This window comes from Danio aesculapii, chromosome 10 (genome assembly GCF_903798145.1).
Source record: "Danio aesculapii chromosome 10, fDanAes4.1, whole genome shotgun sequence".
NCBI classification, from domain to species: Eukaryota; Metazoa; Chordata; class Actinopteri; order Cypriniformes; family Danionidae; genus Danio; species Danio aesculapii.
The window spans coordinates 13,068,348-13,088,081 of record NC_079444.1 but is presented as its reverse complement, the minus strand read 5'-3'; the positions used below and the strand labels follow the sequence as shown (position 1 = coordinate 13,088,081).

At 34.5% G+C, this 19,734-nt stretch overlaps 1 protein-coding gene across 1 annotated transcript in view; it reads right to left on the bottom strand.

The window, feature by feature from the left end:
• Window positions 1-19,734, bottom strand: part of ror2 (receptor tyrosine kinase-like orphan receptor 2) — a 139,262-nt gene that overhangs the window by 29,525 nt on the left and 90,003 nt on the right. The window contains exon 3 of the mRNA XM_056466968.1: window positions 962-1,258. Coding sequence (XP_056322943.1) covers window positions 962-1,258 — 297 coding nt within the window. The remainder of the gene's footprint in view (window positions 1-961; window positions 1,259-19,734) is intronic.

The following is a 19,734-nucleotide window of genomic DNA, read 5'->3' as shown; positions in this document are numbered from 1 at the left end:
TTAGATTGTATGTGACAAACAACAAAATTGAAAAAAGTCTATGCAAGTAATTAATTTATTAACAAGGGGAACTTGTTTTAGCACTTAAATCTTTTCTTTAATTTTCATATAATTCTTGGTGTCAGGTAAAACGTTGACACTCATTTCAGAGCTGTCACAGGGTTTTTTCCAAATGCAAATTCTGTTTGTTTTAAGTATAGATAAGCACACAGGTAAATGAACGGAATATCCAGAGCAGAATATTGAGCGCAAGCCATTGAAATGAATGGGTTTCCTAGAGCAGCACAAGTACTAGTCCAATGTGAAATCTGCTTCACACCGCTCAGTGACTACAGTAGGATGGAGAGTGAAACCAGTGCACTGAACACTGCCGACACTGACATATTTTTGAATGTTTTTTGTTTTTGTGTGTGAATATGTTGCATGTATTTAATTTTATAACTGTTACTAATGCAAACAGAAACCTATTTTGAGTGCATGAGAGCGTTTTGCATGTAGTGGCAGTTGGTCAAAAATGAGTAACCTAGCTTATAATAAATAATAATTATTGATAAAGCGAGTTTTATTCTGCAATCAGATGGTGTTCCATCGATGTGTGTGTGCTGTGCCACGGTTTTCATATGTTGTAGTGTGTGCATGTTACAGATTTGAGGTAATAAAATCGCTTAAGATTCTCCTCATGTGTGTGTTGCAACCAGACAACCCCTTATAGCTTAAGGGGGCTAATAATATTGACCTTAAATGTTTTTTTAAAAATTAAAAACTGCTTTAATTTTAGGTGATATAAAACAAATAAGACTTTCTCCAGAAGAAAAAATATTATATGAAATACTGTGAAAAATTAATTGCTCTTAAAACATCTTTTGTGATAAAATTCATAGGAGGGCGAATAATTTTGACTTCAACTATAAATTTAAGTTAGTAGTTGTTTGGATAAAAAAAAACTTGACTAATGGTTTACCTGTATTGCCTAGTCGCACATACAGCACTCCAGTTGCTGAAATGACCTTGATGGAGTTGGTGGCCACACACTGGTAGTATCCGGTGTCGGTGGTGTCCAGGTCCTGAATGCGGAGTTTGGATCCCGCCTCAGTCTTGCGGATGGAGACTCGGCCCTGTTCCTGCACCACCGGAGCGTCGTTCTTCAGCCAACGGATACTGGGCCTTGGGTGCCCTGCTACTTTGCAGTGTAACGTGGCCGTCTGACCCTGCACTATAGTTATATTGTTTGGCTGCTCCAGAAACTCCAGGTAATATCCTGAGGGGGGAAAAGGGCAAAGAGGGTTGTTAGAGGGTCAAAGGTGGAGACCCCAAACATCAATGCAGGATTCAGAGGAAATCGCAACCCCCACTGAACGGAGGGAAAGATCCGAGACAAATACTGCTTTTAGACAGACAAACCATTTAAGAGCTTCAAGAAATTACAAAAAAATAAATAAGCACAGGGTCTCAAAAAAAAACAACAACTCTAAATGAAAACTAGCTAAATACATCACATTTTTACACAAAAAACTTTTTTTAATTAAATAAAACTAGGGTTGGGTTGTTTGTTTTAAACGTTTTTTTGAAACCAAATAAATACTATTAACCTAAAAAAAAGACCAACAAATTTTTTATGCTTATTAAATATTTATTTTAACCAAACAACATACAGTATTCAACTTAAGGGATGGTTAAAAAACAAACAAATAAATAAATAAATAAAAATAAAACAATTTACCCAATATTTACTCACCTTCAAGTGGCTATAATAAGTTATCATTTTCCTTATTAGCTTCTTTCATTCCTTAGCATTCTTGTTCTTAGGTTCCTTCAGAACATCTTATTTTGTGTTCTACAGAATACCAAAATTAATAAGGTTTATAACCACTTGAAACACAAGAAAGAAACTCATATAGGTTTGAAACAAGCAAAGGGTGAGTAAATGATGCCATAATTTTCACTTTTGGATGAAATATACCTTTAAAAAAAGCTTTAAACTTTAAATATAACTTTAAAAACAAATTTTTTATATATATAAAAAGCATAAATAAAATGTTGGTATTAATTTCAGAGCTGTTACAGGGTTTTGTAACAATGCAAATTCTGTTTGTTTTAGGTATAGATAAGCACACAGGTACATGAGCAGAATATCCACAGAGCAGATTAATGAGCACAAGCCATTGAAATGAATGGGTTTCATAGCGCAGCACATAGTACTAGTACAATGTGAAATCTGCTTCACACCACGTAGTAACTATGGCTTGAGGGAGAGTGAAACCAGTGCACTGAACACTGCCGACACGGACATATTTTTGGACATTTTTTTCTTTCAAACGAAAACTGAAAATTTATTTTCACTTAATAAATTGAATCATAACCCTTAAATAACGATTCTAATATTTAAATATCTTAATCTTCTGCCAATACACAGCCCTCTTTTTTCACAGAAAAGTCAAAATGGAAATAAAAATGGAAATGCTATCTAAACAACAATAAAATACTAAAGACGGCTAAAACAAAAAGGTGTCCGCATCTTTAGTTGAAGTCAGAATTATTAGCCCCCCTGTCTACTTTTTCCCCAATCTGTTTAACGGAGAGAAGATTCAACTAATTTCAAAACATAATAGTTTTAATAACTTATTTCTAATAATTTTTATTTTATCTTTGCCATGATGACAGTAAATAATATTTTACTAGATTTTTTAAAGATACTACTATTCAGATAAATTGACATTTAAAAGCTTAACTAAGTTAATTAAGCTAATTAGGCAATAAAAAAAAAATCTGTTTTTTAAATATAAAAAACATAAAATGTAAAAATAAAACCACCATGTTTATAAATTTAAGATGTATAAGCTGCAAATAAATAATAACAACACTATAATAATAATACTATAAACACTAAACAGCAATTATAATACTTACTCTAACAGTAAAGTAGTAAGTATTGTTGCTATTCTCCAAACTAGCTTCACATTTCAACAGTCATTTTGCAGAAATGACCCCCCCCCCCCCCCCCCCCCCAATTCAATGCGTATGTGAAAGCAAACAACCATTACATCCACAATCACCACCTACTAGCCTGTACTGGATATTACAGCAATCGTTTTGGTCTTTTTTCTTTAAATGTATAATCTGTATATCCTGCATTTTGTTTCCTGACACTCATGTGAACAGATGGCTTGAGTCTATGCTCAGTAACACATAATAAACTGAGCTGCAGCTCCCATTTTCAAAATAAAAGTCACACATACATAGTAAGTAAAACATAAACTTAAATATAACTAAGGGATGAAAACGATCATTGTTGTCCCACTAGGAAATGTTGTGGCTTATCAAACCCATATTAATAATTCGGCGGCACAGTGGCTCAGTGGTTAGCACTGTTGCCTAACAGCAAGAAGATCTTTGGTTCGAGTCCCAGCTGGGCCAGTTGGCATTTCTGTGTGGAGTTTGCATGTTCTCCCTGTGTTTGCATGGGTTTCCTCCAGGTGCTCTGGTTTACCTCCTAGTTCAAAGACATGTGGTACAGGTGCATTGAATAAACTAAATTGTTCATAGTGTATGAGTGTGTGTGTGAATGTGAGAGTATATAGGTTCTTTCCAGTAACGGGTTGCAGCTGGAAGGGCATCCACTGCATAAAACATATGCCGGAATAGTTGGCGGTTCATTCCGCTGTGACGACCTCTGATAAAAAAGGGACTACGTCAAAGTAGAATGAATAAATGAACATTAATAATCTCATTTGCAACATATCAGTCTGTGTTGGCCACTGATGCAGTTCTGACTCACATAGAACATGACCTAAAGTACATGGTGAGTCACGCAACAGTCTGATTTGTGTTCTGATTGGCCTTTTGTCCACAAGGGTTTTACACTCACGGAATTCCATGAGAAAAAAAGAAAGAATGGTGTCTGAGGCTTATGGTGTGGCCATTTCTATATACTAAACTCTTATTAATTGACTATGCCTGGGTATACCCAGATTCTCTTTATATATTATCATTAAATCTGTGCAAATGAGAATCATTTTGATAACCCATGCACAAGAACTTTCAAAAACAGAAAATAAAAACTTTATTGCACATTGTTGTACTATAAGTTAACAGAAAATACTGTTTTCAGTGTAGTTTTTATAGGAGTTACTGAATTTATAGGAGTATATAGGAGTTACTGAAAAAGGCCACTGAATCACTAAAGTAAACTAAGGCATTTTAGAAGTTAACTCAGGTATCATTTGGGAACTTGGTTGACAGATCCTGAATCTGAAGTAAAAAAAAAACTGCATTTCCACACTCAAATACACAACAAACCATATCTTTTTCTTATTTAAATACTTCTTCTATTTGCATTCTTGTTCTATAAAACTGGCTCATGTTTTATTAACAAACTCAAAATTCTATTTGCATGAGCCTCGAATAAAGCGGCCCGAAAATTTGTGGATCCAGACAGGAATGTTCATTCGTTGCATCACTAGACATTAATATTAGTTCTGTTTTAAGCATTTGTCTCATTGTTTTAAACGGAGGCGATAAACACAAGCTGACTGGTCAAGGCCATGACTGCCACAGCACTGACCCCGGCGTCTGATGGCAGAATGTTAAATGAACTACTCAACTCTGCCAAAGCACATCTGGATTAAGTAACTCCAGCTTCAGCTCAAAACAAACATCTTCCGTTGAGTGGTCCCATCCTGACAACGGCGGATGAAAGAAACGTCTCAGGAGGGGATTTGTTTGTTTTGGCGAGTCGATGATTTGTAGACCTCTGCAATATAGCAAACAAACCCTGGAAAAAAAGGGACTCATGTTGGGCAGAGCAGAGCTTTCCAAACATTGGGGGCACAAGGCCTCCTAGAAAACCAGCAAAAGCTCCGTGTTCAACGCAATGTATACATAGGGGCTGTTTACAAAATAAATTACATTTTCCAAGTAAGACTATCACAATTTCAAAATTTCCCCACATGCTTATAGTGCCTAAAGAAATTTACAATATTATCTTGTTATCTAAAAAGAAATGAGGGGGGAAACTGGCAGTTTAATGGAAAGTTTGCAAGATTTTTATTTTTTTTTTTGCAATCTTGAAGTCCAATAACAAACAAAAAAATTGCTTTTTGATTTCCCTTGAAGCAGGGATGTGCGATATGGACTTAAAGGGATAGTTCACCCCAAAAAACAAAACATAAACCTCTGAGGTTTTTCTTCTGTTGAACACAAAGGAAGATATACAGAACAATGTTGATAAAAAGAACTTGTATACTATTTCTTGTTCCTACTACGGATGTCAATGGCTGATTTTTTTCCTCAACATTCTTCAGAATTCCATCTTTTCTGTCATGAACACTCTCAGGATTTAGCATGGCAATGAATACGTTTATACAACAGTTCTGTCTGGTTCTTGAATCTGATTGGCTGATAGCCGTGCGATATTCTGCAAATAACAGCACTTGTCCAGCCTCTTAACCCTTAACCCTTGTGTATTACTCCGCCCACATACAGCGACAAGCACAGGACACTCTACAGTTTGACAAATACTGCTGCTGTCGGACAACATAATGCACTTTTAAGGCTTTTTTAGTCGAGATTGCAGTTGTTAAGATTGCAAATCTGCAATTTATTTACAAGGATAGTGCCTATTTTAAATATTTATAATTTCAAAGAGACAGCGAATTGGAGGCCATTAGCCTGTCTTTGAACAAAGACGCTTGATGTCCATCCACTAGATGGTGATAGAGATCGCATAATAAGCCCTTAGAGGATAAAATCAGCATAATTTGTAACTACAGCTGATCAAATCATTATTAAACAGGTAAATGACTTTCGATGTCTCTCTTTTGTATGTTGGTGTGCTGTATTTATACTATAGTGTTAGTGTGATATTCCGAATTGCAACAGAGAAATACTGGGAAATCTCTGTAGACTGATGGCATTTCATGCCGTTCAGCTTTATAATCTTAAAATGTGAGCAAAGTCACCTGTTTTATCATCACTTTAGATATTATGCTAGAGAATCATTCAAATACTAGCTCTAAAGTGATGTGTGTGAAGTAGCAACATTTTCTGCTGTTCTGACGTCAGCTTAAGATGTAAATAAATGGTGGAAAAAAGTAGTTCCTCATACAAAAGGGTTTTTAGATTCTCGGAGTTTGATTTTCTTTTTTTATATACACGACATCACAATATTTTCTTGTATTTATTGCGATAACAATATTAATTCATATGCATCCACTGAGAGACAAAAAATTCTCTTTAGAGATATTACATTTTCTTTTTTTTTCAAAAAAACTGCAAGCAACACATGTAATCTAAGAGGTTTCATTCATACTGGACACTAGAGGGCGCTTCATGCAAAAATGCAACATGCAAAGAAATCAACTACCCCTGTAGTGCAGAGATACCCAAAGTAGGACTCGCAGGCCAAAGTTGGTCCATTGTAACCTTTGATTTGGCCCACCATCCCATCTGAGAGGAGAGTTTGATGGAGAGGGTTGGGGCGAATGACTTTAATGCGATTGACAGAGATCGTCATTTCTAATTTAATGTGACCTTTTTTGTTTGTTTTATTGCTGAGCTACAAAAAAGCAAACAGAAATTAAATGTTTCAATTAAATGTAAATGAATCAGAATTTTTTTATATGTACATACTGTCACTCGACAGAATTATGCAGAAGACATCGACAAGCAAATCAGGGCAAAAACTAGTTTAATTCTGTTATAAGTTAGATTTTTTTTACTATAATAATTTAATTGTACGATGTAAAAAATACTGTATTAGTTCATTTAAAGCAGTGTTTTCTAGTCAATTTTAAACATTATTGAATAAATTTGGAAATTAGCCATGGTAAATTGCCCCACCTATATTTACCTTTGGCCCACTAACCAATCAAGTTTGGTTTTTGCCCATTCATATAAAAAGGTTTGGGCACATCTCAGAATTGCGAACATTATCGGGGGCAAAATATCAAGATAATATCGTATTGCTTGTTAACCTGTGATTCCCACAACTATTATACAGCTATTCAACAGCATCTTTAGCATTTTCAAAACACTTCGTTTTTCAAGGGACGAGATTCCAGAGTAGTGTGGACGCCAGGCTCAACAATAACAAAACTATAAAAAAATGTATTAGTGCACTAAAAACGCATTGGGTCTAGCCTTTAATAATCATCATTTTAGCTTTGACGTTAGCTGTGTATGTTTTGATTTCCGCACAAGTCTGAATAAACTCAGACAGCTTTATTAATATTATATTATACTTTTATCTGACAACCTACCAAATCATACATTTTTCATTACATAATAATAGTCAAAGTGTTTTTTTAATTACTCGCAATGAAAATATTTACAGAAATACAGAATGAACCTCAACTTTTAGTACTGACCTGTTTGTTTGCTTAATTTGTATAAATTGATGCATATCATATATAATTTTTGCACCTCATATATTGTTTGTTGTACAATATCTGGATTATAGCAAAGACTATAGAATACACAAGACATGTCACTCGCATACTTTTGAACGGGGAAAAGTGTAACTGTCAACATGGCGAATGAATCCCTGCCTTCTAGTACAGGAGCCAATCAGTGATCACTATATGGCGAATAAAGCACCCCTTCTAGTAAATTTTAAAGATGGCCGCCAAGTGAAAGAACTTGCCTTAAAGGGACTTCGATTATAGTGTGGTCTATTCATTGTTTTATTTTTGTAATCAAATTTCATACTGCTATATATATATATATATATATATATATATAATTTTTTTTCTTTTCTATTTGCATTTGCACTGTTATTTTCTGGTGGCACGGTGGCTCAGTGGTTAGCACTGTCGCCTCACAGCAAGAAGGTTGCTGGTTCAAGTCCCGGCTGGGCCAGTTGTTAAGCAAAATTTTCAATATTTTTACTATTTCAAATTCAAATTTATTATATTTTTTTCAAAAAGGTACAAATTTGTACATAAAATGTTCATATTAATCCCTCAAGGGTACATATTAGTACCTAAAACGTACAAAAGTGTTCCTTTAAAATTTTTTAAGTACTAATATATACTTTTGAGGTACCTATATGGACCCTTTAAGTAAAAATGTGTACCTTTTAAAAAAAGGTATCACTCCAGTGACAGCTGCGTACTTTTATTTCTGACAGGGAAGTGTATGAGTGTGTGAATGCGGGAGTGTATGGGTGTTTCCCAGTGCTGGGTTTTGCCTGGAAGGGCATCCGCTGCGTAAAACACATGCTGGAATAGTTAGCAGTTCATTCTGCTGTGGCGACTCCTGATAAATAAGGGACTAAGCTGAAGAAAAATGAATGAACGCTTGTTATTTTCTCTTTTACTCTTGTTTTTTCAACTGTCAAACAAGTCTGATAAAAACATCTTGAGGAAGAAAAAAAGAAATACACAAAGACATTAGTACCAAATACATTAGCTCCAAATACTAAAGATGTCAAAAAAAAAATTTGACTAATGCTTTTGAAGTTATTATGCTATCAAAGCATTTTACAAATGAGAGAATCTTTAATGTAATATGACTCTTACACTGTGATTCAGTAAGGATTGTATGTGCGTAACCTGGTGTTGTTCTTCATTACAAAAACATCACAAACGGTGTCTGGCCCCAGTTTGTTGACCCGCAGCCCTTCAACTCTTCACAAACACATGAGAGATGACGCGATGTTGTAGAGGTGAGAAATACAACAGGACTGCACCATGGGAAAACAGAGGAAAAATGACAGCAAGAGAGCAAAGACAGAATATGACAGGCCTGGCCAAACTCAGCCACAAACCTGTGAGCTCATAGTATGTAGGAGGGCCAGACGGAGCTCAAATAAACAACCGTGAACACGAGAGCCAGACCTCAGCCTTATCAAGCAGACATGAAATCCGCTGCGCTCTTGAACCTGATCTGAGATCATATCTCCACAACCCACAGCCATCATAAGGGTGGTATGTAGCCTTAAATGGGTTGACACGCGGTTGCCAAGTTGTCCAACCTACGCATGAATGATTACAACAGCAAGCGCACACTACAAAGCAGAAAGTCCCATGCATGTTTATATCCCACGGTTTATTGTTTTCTGATGTGGTAGCGTTCACTTTACACAACTAATCACAGAAGATGTGTGTGTTAAAGGGGTCACAACATGAGAAATCTATTTTTCCTCACTTGTTAAGAGGTCAAGTTTCATGGCTTAAAACATCTTCCTCATTATAAAGAAGCATTTTCTTTACCAAGTTACAAATTTGTTTGGCTATTATGATTTTTAAAGAGCCCCTATTATGGGTTTTTGAAAATGAGTTTTCATGCAGTGTGTAACACAGCTCTAAGTGAATGAAACCTTGTTTAAAACTATTGACTCTTTAGCGAAATATTTGACTCAGGAGTCGAAGAAACAACTCGAGTTGGGTTTGAATCTTTTGTTTGATCACATCGACGTCGATACGGTACATAACCAAATATGTACTTCCAGTTCTGTTAAAATGTGAACGCGCCTTCACTTCAGACAGTAGCGGAGGCGCGGGGGATCACAGGACAGATCAAGATGCGAAGACGACAATCACAGATGGTTCGGCTGTGGGGAATAAAGGGTTTAAGTTCATTTTCACAACAACACCACAGTATAGCCAACCTAGTGCTGTGTTTGTTCCTGTCATTTTTCAGATTTTTGATAATAACCTTCGCTGCAAAGTGGGATTCGTCGGCTGTTTGCTATTAAAGGAGCAGCAGAGACTATGGGACTTTATCAGACTTTGACAAATGGACCAGTTTCTTCTTCCTTTGGATCATAACATGCAAGTGTCATTAAAATTGTTGCCTTGTTTTGTGTTTATATGTGTTTAAATATGTGTTTAACTGAGTATTATAAATTGTAATTACCCCACGCGGCTTGTAATCATGTATCTATTATAGATCAATGCTTGTACTGTATCTCTCAGGTTAAATCTGTATGAGGCTATTCACATAGCGCGTCCAAAACCATGTTAAAAACGTGACGCGTGCTTCTACCTTTACCGATTTAAATGCGTTTCTGAACTGGCGATCCTCTGCTGTTTGTCTTTGCTATGGCCACCCTCAGCTATTTCTCACACGCGGCTATTTTAGGTTTGAGAGTAGAGTAATATGCTGGTGTTTAACTGCATTGCTTTATTGCATTCCTGCATTGGGCTCTCAAATAGTCTTTGGCTGCTATTTCATAGCCGTGGTGGGCTTTTCTCTCTGTCTTGTGCTGAATGCAGTCGACCAAATCGCAACAGAATGGGTCATCAGTCCAATCAGCGCAGATTCGCGTCGTGCTAAGGAGGGGTTTGGGAACAAATGAATCACTGAACAATTCATATGGCAGTCTCTGGGATAATTAGGGAAAAATAAACGCATATTATAAGACAATGAAAGTGTTTTTTGACCTTGCACACATATCAGCCTGATGTTGGAGACCCCCAAAAACAAAATATGACATTTTTAATGCAAAATAGGGGCTGTTTAAAATCTCACATCTGCAATTAAATTTGTATTTGCTTGTAGACACAGACATAATGTGATTTTGAAATGATAAAGCATTAGAGAGTGATAGAGCAAAACAGTGATGTGTCCATCCTGAAAGTCTATTTTGGATCTTATGGGGCCTATTGTACAGTCTAGCTCAGGGATGGGCAAACTCGATCCTGGAGGGCTGGTGTCCCTGCATAGTTTTGCACCAACCCTAATCAAACATACCTGCTTGTAGCTTTCTAGTGATCTTGAAGACACTAATTAGGGTGTTCAGGTGTGTTTGATTAGTGTTGGAGCAAAACTCTGCAGGGACACCGACCCTCGAGAATCGAGTTTGCCCATGCCTGGTCTAGCTATTGGATCCAAGATATAATTTGCTGTGAGAGACCAAACAGGCAAACAGCAAGACAAGGTAGACAAGATTATGCCATGAAGATAAGGTTTCAGAAACATAAAAAGACAAATTTGTCCTAATTTTCCTATAAACAAATAGCTTTTGTATCAGCTTTTGATAAACATTTTGAACATGGTCACAATAAGTGAGGTGAGAGTCCAGACTGATTCCCAAATATTGATATGTGGATACAATGGAAAGTTTTTGACTTGAGAAAACGATGGTATAGGATATGGATAACTTTTGTCTAGGTGAATAAAAGTACATTCTGTTGTCTTGCAGCCATTGATGAAAATGCTAAAGATCTGTATTTAATTTATTGTTAATTGTGTCTGTACTTGATCCAGTCACAAAAAGTACAGTGTCATCAGCATATAATAAAGAATTTGAATGTTTAATCACCTGAGGGAGGTCATTGATATATATATCAGGAAAATGAAAGGTCCCAAAATACTTCCCTGTGGAACACCTGTAGAACACCTTAATGCATGCGATGTTGTTGTACCAATTTTAACAACCTGAGATCTATTGGATAAATATGAAAATAAATAAAGCACTGTCTCATTGAGTGTGTGATTCAAGTGTGTTAATTTAATTCATTTATTTAATTTTCTTTTCGGCTTAGTCCCTTTATTCATCAGGGGTCGCCACAGCGGAATGAACTGCCAACTTACTCAGCGGATGCCCTTCCAGCTGCAACCCAGCACTGAGAAACACACATACACAACAACACGGAGAGAACATGCAAACTCCACACAGAAATGTCAACTGACCCAGCTGGGGCTCGAACTAGTGACCTTTTTGCTGTGAGGCGACAATGCTAACCACTGAGCCACCATGACACCCTTAATTTAATTCAGCAATTTATTTTTACAATGTCAATTAATCAAAACAACAAGTCTAACTCACATTTTTTCTACTTAGAAAAGTAATAATGACATAACTCGTGTTACCTGTAATGCATTGCCCCCAATACTGTGCAGGTGTACATGCATGATTCAAATAAAAGCATACAGCTCAAGATAAGTGCTTTTCTGTACAATCACTGTTGGCATTTCGGAAACTTGGTACCCAAGTTACTGAAAAATCAGGAATTTCCCAAGCATCATTGGTATGCTAATTATTACAAATGCGTTTAATGTGTTTTGTTAGCCGTGTAAAATGATGTGCTTGGTTTTGTTATATACATTATTTGTTTTGTTTGTAGCGGTGCTAGCAGGCTTTGGATTTAGTTCATGTTTCCTCAGATTTAATTCATTTGAATCTGATTCAAGCACTGCGGGACATAGCTGTGGCGACCCGCTGTGGCGACCCCTGATGAATTAAGGGACTAAGCCAAAGGAAAATGAAGGAATGAATAAATTCTAGCCATATGCTTACACTATATTTGGACTATTGTGTCATGAGAAAAAAGGTTATAAAGGTTATAAAGTTTAAAGTGTAGACGGTAAAATCACTTCTGTTTTTAAAATGTTGTCAATGCAGTTTGAGGGAATTTTTTATGATGATGGCGACGATGATGAGGCTGATGATTATTATAGTTTTTAGAAAATAAATCTGAATCTGCAAAAAAAAAACAAATTAATTAGTTAATTTATAAGGTGGTGCAGTAGGTAGTGCTGTCGCCTCACAGCAAGAAGGTCGCTGGTTCGAGCCTTGGCTGGGTCAGTTGGCATTTCTGTGTGAAGTTTGCATGTTCTCCCTGCGTTGGCGTGGGTTTCCTCTGTGTGCTCCGGTTTCCCCCACAGTCCAAAGACATGCGGTACAGGTGAATTGAGTAGCCTAAATTGGCCGTAGTGTATGTGAGAATGTTTCCCAGAGATGGGTTGTGGCTGGAAGGGCATCCGCTGCGTAAAAACGTGCTGATAAGTTGGCAAAATAAAACGTGCTTTATTGGTAAAATAAAGGGACTTAGCCGAAAAAAAAATTAATGAATGAATAAATTTAAAAATTAAAAAAATATATCGGTAGGTCATACATTAAAAAAAAATAATAAATAATAATAAAAAATAAATAAATAAAAATAAAAATAAAAAAAAATTAATAAAAAAAAAATAAATAAATAAATAAATAAATAAATAAATAAATAAATAAATAAATAAATAAATAAAAAAAATTAATTAATTAAAAAAAATTAAAAAAGGAAATTGGCAAGAATTTTAAAAAAATCTCTCTGAAGAAGAGATCTTGCTGATTTAATTTTTTTGTTGTATCAAATTAACTTTCCTAGTCATCTCAACATCTCAACCAATCAAACTGACTATTAATATTAAAGTTAAACTTTGTACAACTTACATTTAGCTGAAACCAAATTAATTTATTAAAATAAGTTAAAATCAAATAATTTAAAATAAAAAAAGTACAAATATTTGTTGTCTTCACTTTTCATTGCATTGAAAAGTGCATATTCTGAGAAAATGACAATATTTTCTGACCTGCTGTAGGGCATTTCTAATACAATATTAGCAAACTTTAAAATGCAATTTGATGCCTCATTGAAAACAAAACAATTTGGTTACAAACAACAAGAAACTACAGTACAATAATCCTAGCAGCAGAAAATTCAACAAAGTCAACAAAAGATGACAAGCACAAAGGAAAATAAACACCGTCAAACAAGGCAGTGCTGACAAAATGAGCATCACATCAGAGAAGAACTGTAAAGAAACGGCCCATTTATTTTTCACACCCAAACTGTGAATAACTGTGAAAACCCTAGAAGCCAGCAAACGAGACGCACACCGTGATGAAGACAAGTCGTTGCAGGTACTCCGCTATCTGTGATCGGTGTGGAAAGATGAACAAGTGTTTTGTAATCTCGCTCAGATGACGATCTGAAGACACTATACTGTACATCAGTGTGTTCCTCATCAGTGAAGCACAGCACAGGAACTGAGACACTGCTGCTGACAGACTGAACTTAACACGTCAGAACATGCTGAACGTGAAATTAATCTTGCATTAATACACTACTAATCATGCATGGATGCCAATGCAACTGAATCACAAAGAGTAGACCAGACAAAGGCTGCACTCGCTGCTAAGATGATGAAGTGCACTCGCAAAGAAAGTTCATTTTCTTTTGTTGAAGCACCAAGGTAAGGTAAAATTCCCTTTTGTCATGCATGGGAAGACTATACACTATTCTAGACTATAAAAATGTGCAAAATAGAAACATACCCAAATGTTGGTTGAAAACTGATCCATAAATTTCATTTTAAAAATACAGTAACTCGTTTTGTCCATGTTTAGTGTGAATAACCCAGTATATTTTAGAATGTACTAATGACAAAACAAGTCAAGAATAAATTTGTTACACACACACACACACACACACACACACACACACACACACACACACAAACACGCATATATATATATATATATATATATATATATATATATATATATATATATATATATATATATATATATATATATATATATATATATATATATATATATATATATATATATATATATATCCATATAACAATGATGGAGAATGAAAAAAATAATGAATAACTAAAAAATTCAATACAAAAAATTAATAAAACATTAAAAATAAAATTCAAAATAGAGCAATAATGAGAAAAGAATGAATGAATGAATGAATGAATGATTAGATAAAATAACTGTTAAAATAAGAATAAATATAAATGGAAATAATAAACAATACAATAACATAAAATAAAAAAAACTATAAAAATTTAATTAAATTAAAAATAGAACAATAATGAATGAATGACTGAATGAATTAAATTAAATACATTCCATAAAAATAAAAAACAAATAAAACTATAATGAATAAATGAATGAATGAATAAAAAAACGTTTAAAATAATGAAAAAAATATAAAAAATAAAATTCAAATGGAACAATAATGAATTAATAAAATACATTTAAAAATTTAAAACACGAAATATGATTAAATAAAAATGGAACAATAATGAATGAACGAATGAATAAAATAATTCTAAAAAAATTCTAAATGGAACAATAATGAATGAATGAATGAATGAATAAAATACTTCAAAAAAATTCTAAATGGAACAATAATGAATGAATGAATGAATGAATAAAATACTTCAAAAAAATTCTAAATGGAACAATAATGAATGAACGAATGAATAAAATACTTCAAAAAAAATCTAAATGGAACAATAATGAATGACTAAATAAAAAAAGTAATAAAAAAGTAATAAATGTAATGAATCTGTATGTAATGCATGTGGAGTGCAGGTTTGGCGAGTGCAGTCAGCCGGCGAGGTTAAGTGGGTTTGACTATTTGTGGGCGGCCATGATTGGAACGATAAACAACACAAGCAGTGCTGACAAACCACTGCAATTCTCCATATAACCAACCTCTGGCCTTCAAATGCAAACAAAATGCTGAACACCACTTCCAGTTGTGTTTAATGATGGGTGGATACTGCTTTTTTCCGATGCTTTGATCATTGCTTTAATATCCTCAATCTTAGCTCTTGAATTATACAATTGGTCTTTTAGTCTATGGCTGTTTGTGGTCGATAGATGAATATTCAGATTATATCATTTAATTTGTATATTATTATATTGTATAACTATAGGAGATGTATTCAAGTTATTGCTTATCCAACATTTAATTTACCAGAAGCATAAATAAAACAGTAGAATTACCCTGATCCTGATGATTTTCTTTAAAACATACCCAATAACAAAACTACCAAGTGTGATTTCTTTTTCTTTTCATTCATTTTGTAATGGTTTTTAATGCAGAATAACAGATCTCTATAACTCCCTCAGCTGAAATGATAGGAACTGTATTTCTGGCTCAAATCAACTCAAAGCGATGAAGCGGTTCATTTTTGCTGTGTACTTTTACTATTATGACATGTTCAAGCATCTGCTAACTCTTAAGGAGTTAATTTTAACTATGTAAAAAATGATTGTATAACTCTGTATAAAGTTTCATTTGAGTGTTGAACTGTTTTAAATTTGCCAAGAATCAAGATTTTTGGACCAGCACGATTGATGGGAAAATATGCAATACTGTAGTTGAGTAACAGCAACTACTGTGGAGGCAGGCATTAAGATAGTTTGGCTCCATCTGACTGGTCAAATCTAAACATATCTTTACTTCACTTTCTCCTATTGGTAAAATTTTGATCCTCGCCACTGTCGCCACTGGCTTGCTTGGTTTGGGACTTGTGGAGCTGCACATCGATGGATTTGCTCTTCAGTGTTTGGACTTTCAGCAGTGAAAATTAAATCACACTGAAATGAACTAAGCGGACGGAGTTTCAATTTCACTTTACTAGAACTTCTATGTTAAGCTGCTTTGACACAATCTACGTGATGTTTTATAAACAAACTTCGGGAGGAGCACGATCAGTCTTTGATGAGGCTAATTCATCACACACACAATCGTTCTATTATCCAATCAGCTCAAGAGCAAACCCCTATAAATAGTTAAACACGTCATACCTCCGTTTCTCTTGACTTCAGCGTCCCTCCACCACCCCAACTCCACACTATTAAACCAGATACCTATTTAAATCCGGTGGGGGGGGAGGGGGTGACACTAAACTCAAACCCTACCTTTCTTTATCCTGAAAAGGGGAATAACACGAGTTAGGGTGTCTTCCCGAGCTCAGAGCCCTCTCCCCGGACAGCACGCCAAATACGCATATTATATTCAGTCAAACATCTGTGAGTGTGAACTCGTGAATGTAGCTATGTTTCCATCCAAAGACGTGAATTAAATTAATGCGCATTACTGGAATTTCGCATAAAAGATATGCGAATAAAGCAGTGTTTCCATCTAGTGAGTCAAAGAGAACAAAATCATCACTTCCTCATAAACTGGAGCCAAATATCAAAAGTAAAAACTTGCTGCAGAAGGAGAAGCTGAGTGAGTCTTTTCTTTATTTAATAAATGATTGCGCCTCAAAAGAATGTCGATACGCAATGAACTCGTGGTGGCATTTGAAGGCGTCACACCTGGAGCACAGATGCTCTTGACAATTCTGGAGGTAATTAATAATATAATAACACTAATACTGGCGTTTCAGAATGACCAAAACAACATTTCAGATGTTTACAATGTGCTCAGCCTGCTGGTTTATCCATTCACACACATTTTTATCATCATATGATCTCTTATAACAAAATCACATGACCTTTTTAAATGCGCATAATGGAATTTGTTCTGTAAAAGTGTTTCCATCATATTTTATGCGCATCTTTTCTTATCAAATAAAAAGTTTATCATACTCAGTTGTGTGCAGTTTTTTTTAACGCGCATTTTCCAAATTTATGCGCATCTCTGCATTTTCATCAACCGTTTTTTAATGCACATAACCAAAATGCACATAAAAATAGGTGGATTGAAATGTAGCTATCGTAAAAAAAAATTAACATATTGAAGACAGAGTATATAGAGGAATCAGAGAGTGAAATTCAACACCTTTTGACACATTTTTAAAAACTCTTTCCAAACATTAAAACCTTATAACCACGTTAGGTTTCAACCGGAAAACTGGCGAGATGACTTGCAGTATATTTACTAAATATTAATGCAAGTAACCAATCCAAATCTAAAACATTATTTATATACTCAATAAAAATGTATTAAATCTAGCTAATTCAGCAGGTTTACACCTATAGAACTGCCGAAATAATAGTGTTGCCTTGGTAGCTGCAGTAAACAAAGCAGCATGATGTCAAATCTAGTAGGATTTCATGGATTTCATAAACTATGCAGCATCCTGATATTCACAGATTTAATTCAGGCAAACTTTAGCATACAACCATACGTTACATAATTAAAAATGCTACAAAATTTAATACCTTGCTAAATAGCATTTAAGACCTAACACTTTTTAAGGGCCTTAAATTTCTCTACATTGATTTATCAACTTTTAATACTTTTTAAGACCCCGCGGACACCCTAGAAGAATTTATTGAATAATCTTTCGAGCACCTGCACTGTAAAAATGCTGGATTCCACACAATTCCTTCATGTTGTCCTAACACAAACTTTTACATTTTTACAAAATTTTTTTTGTATACTGTGGTTAGATACACTAAAACATGCTCCGCATCCGCACATCCCAGTGTGATTTATGTTGGGGCAACATGAACAAATTAAGTTAGCTTATGAGTTTTAACAAATTTAAGTGGATTGAACATAAAACTTGTCGCTAAAATCTAAAAAAATTCAGCTCATTTTAAATAAGTAGTTTGAACAAACACCAAACATAATTTTTTTTTAGTATATAAGAATTAATTTCCAACTGTTTTTTTTATTGTTTACTAATATCTCTACTGTACATTTCCACTTATCTTGCATTAGGTTTATATTTGCGACGCATGGATTGGAAACACTGGCCTTCATACGTTTATCCGCTTTCCTAAAAACTATTACAGCTTCCTCTCGTCCCCAGACCCCTTGGTCGTGCGGCCAACACAAACAGTCTCTGCAGTGCTTCATATTCTGTACTGCTATTAAACAGGCCCACCAGAGCCAAGCGCTGGGTTTTCCTCAAAACTCTATGATTTATCCTCAGCGAAAGCGCAAATGCAGACACACTCCGGCTTGACAGAGCAGGCCACATTTCAGGATCACAACCTTATCGAGGACATCTATCATGAGATGTTTTTTTTTCTTCTTTCCATTACTCTTTTATGAATTATTAATGTCACTGACACTTAAATATAATGGTTCTCTCGTGTATCATAAGCGAACATGACGATGCTGATTGAATAAATGCAATGGAAAATGAGCGTTTAGCATGTGACTTGATAAAAATAGGAAAATAAGAAGGTTGTGGACACCAGGGATGAAAACAAGATGCAAATAAACAGGGCTGGGCTGACAAACGATATTATATCGAACCGTGATAAAATTTATGTCAATAACAATAATTAGCTCAGGACTTTTTTACTCTATACTGATGTAAAAGCCAATCACACAGCAGAAATGTGCAACAATGGGAATCTAAAAGTGTGTTGATATTAGAAATGTATACCAAATTTTCGCCACTGAAAATTTATCAGCCAAAAATATGATATGCCATTTAATGAACCCTCTAATTTGTGGCTTCAGTCAGTGTTGGGGTACACTTTTAAATCTGGAAGCATTAACAACTTGTATCTAAATATTTATCATTATCGTTCAATATAGAAAATAATTATCGACACTGCATTTTTGATATATCCCCCAGCCCTACAAAGATTTCCTTCAAAATTTTATAAATTAGAAATCGCTCGTTATTATTACAAATACTTACAAATAAAGAGCAAGTGTTAGTTAGATTAGGTTGCTTTCAAAGATTAGATTTGTTTTATTATTATTTCTAGTAAATGAATTTTGTATATTTCGGTCAGTTCAATAACATTTTTTAATTGACTAAATAGTGTTTATGCAGTTCATAAAATAGGCTATAAAATAAAATTAAAGACAGTTATAGAAGTAAAATATATCAAAAACATCATTTTCAAGTGTTGTATCAAACATATTTTACAAGCGTCTTTCCAATAGGGATGCAACGACTAAAGATTTTGGTTTAACGATTAGAATAATCACGATTTCACGGTTATCACGATAATTAAGCTTTCATTCATTTCAAAACACTACTAGTTCAGAAAAATCACAGAAAACTGCTTATATTTTAAAGGGTTATTTATTGCTGCTTAGTAACCAAATAATAGAGCAGAAAATAATAATAAAACAAACAATAATCTATTTCTCTTTGGACTTAAAAATAAGCAGAAAAAGTTTTTGCCATTTAAATACAAGTAATAATTTTACACTGAAAATAAATGACAGAACAATCAATCAATAAATAAATAAAAATATTAAGTATTAAAAAACAGTATTTGTTTAATGT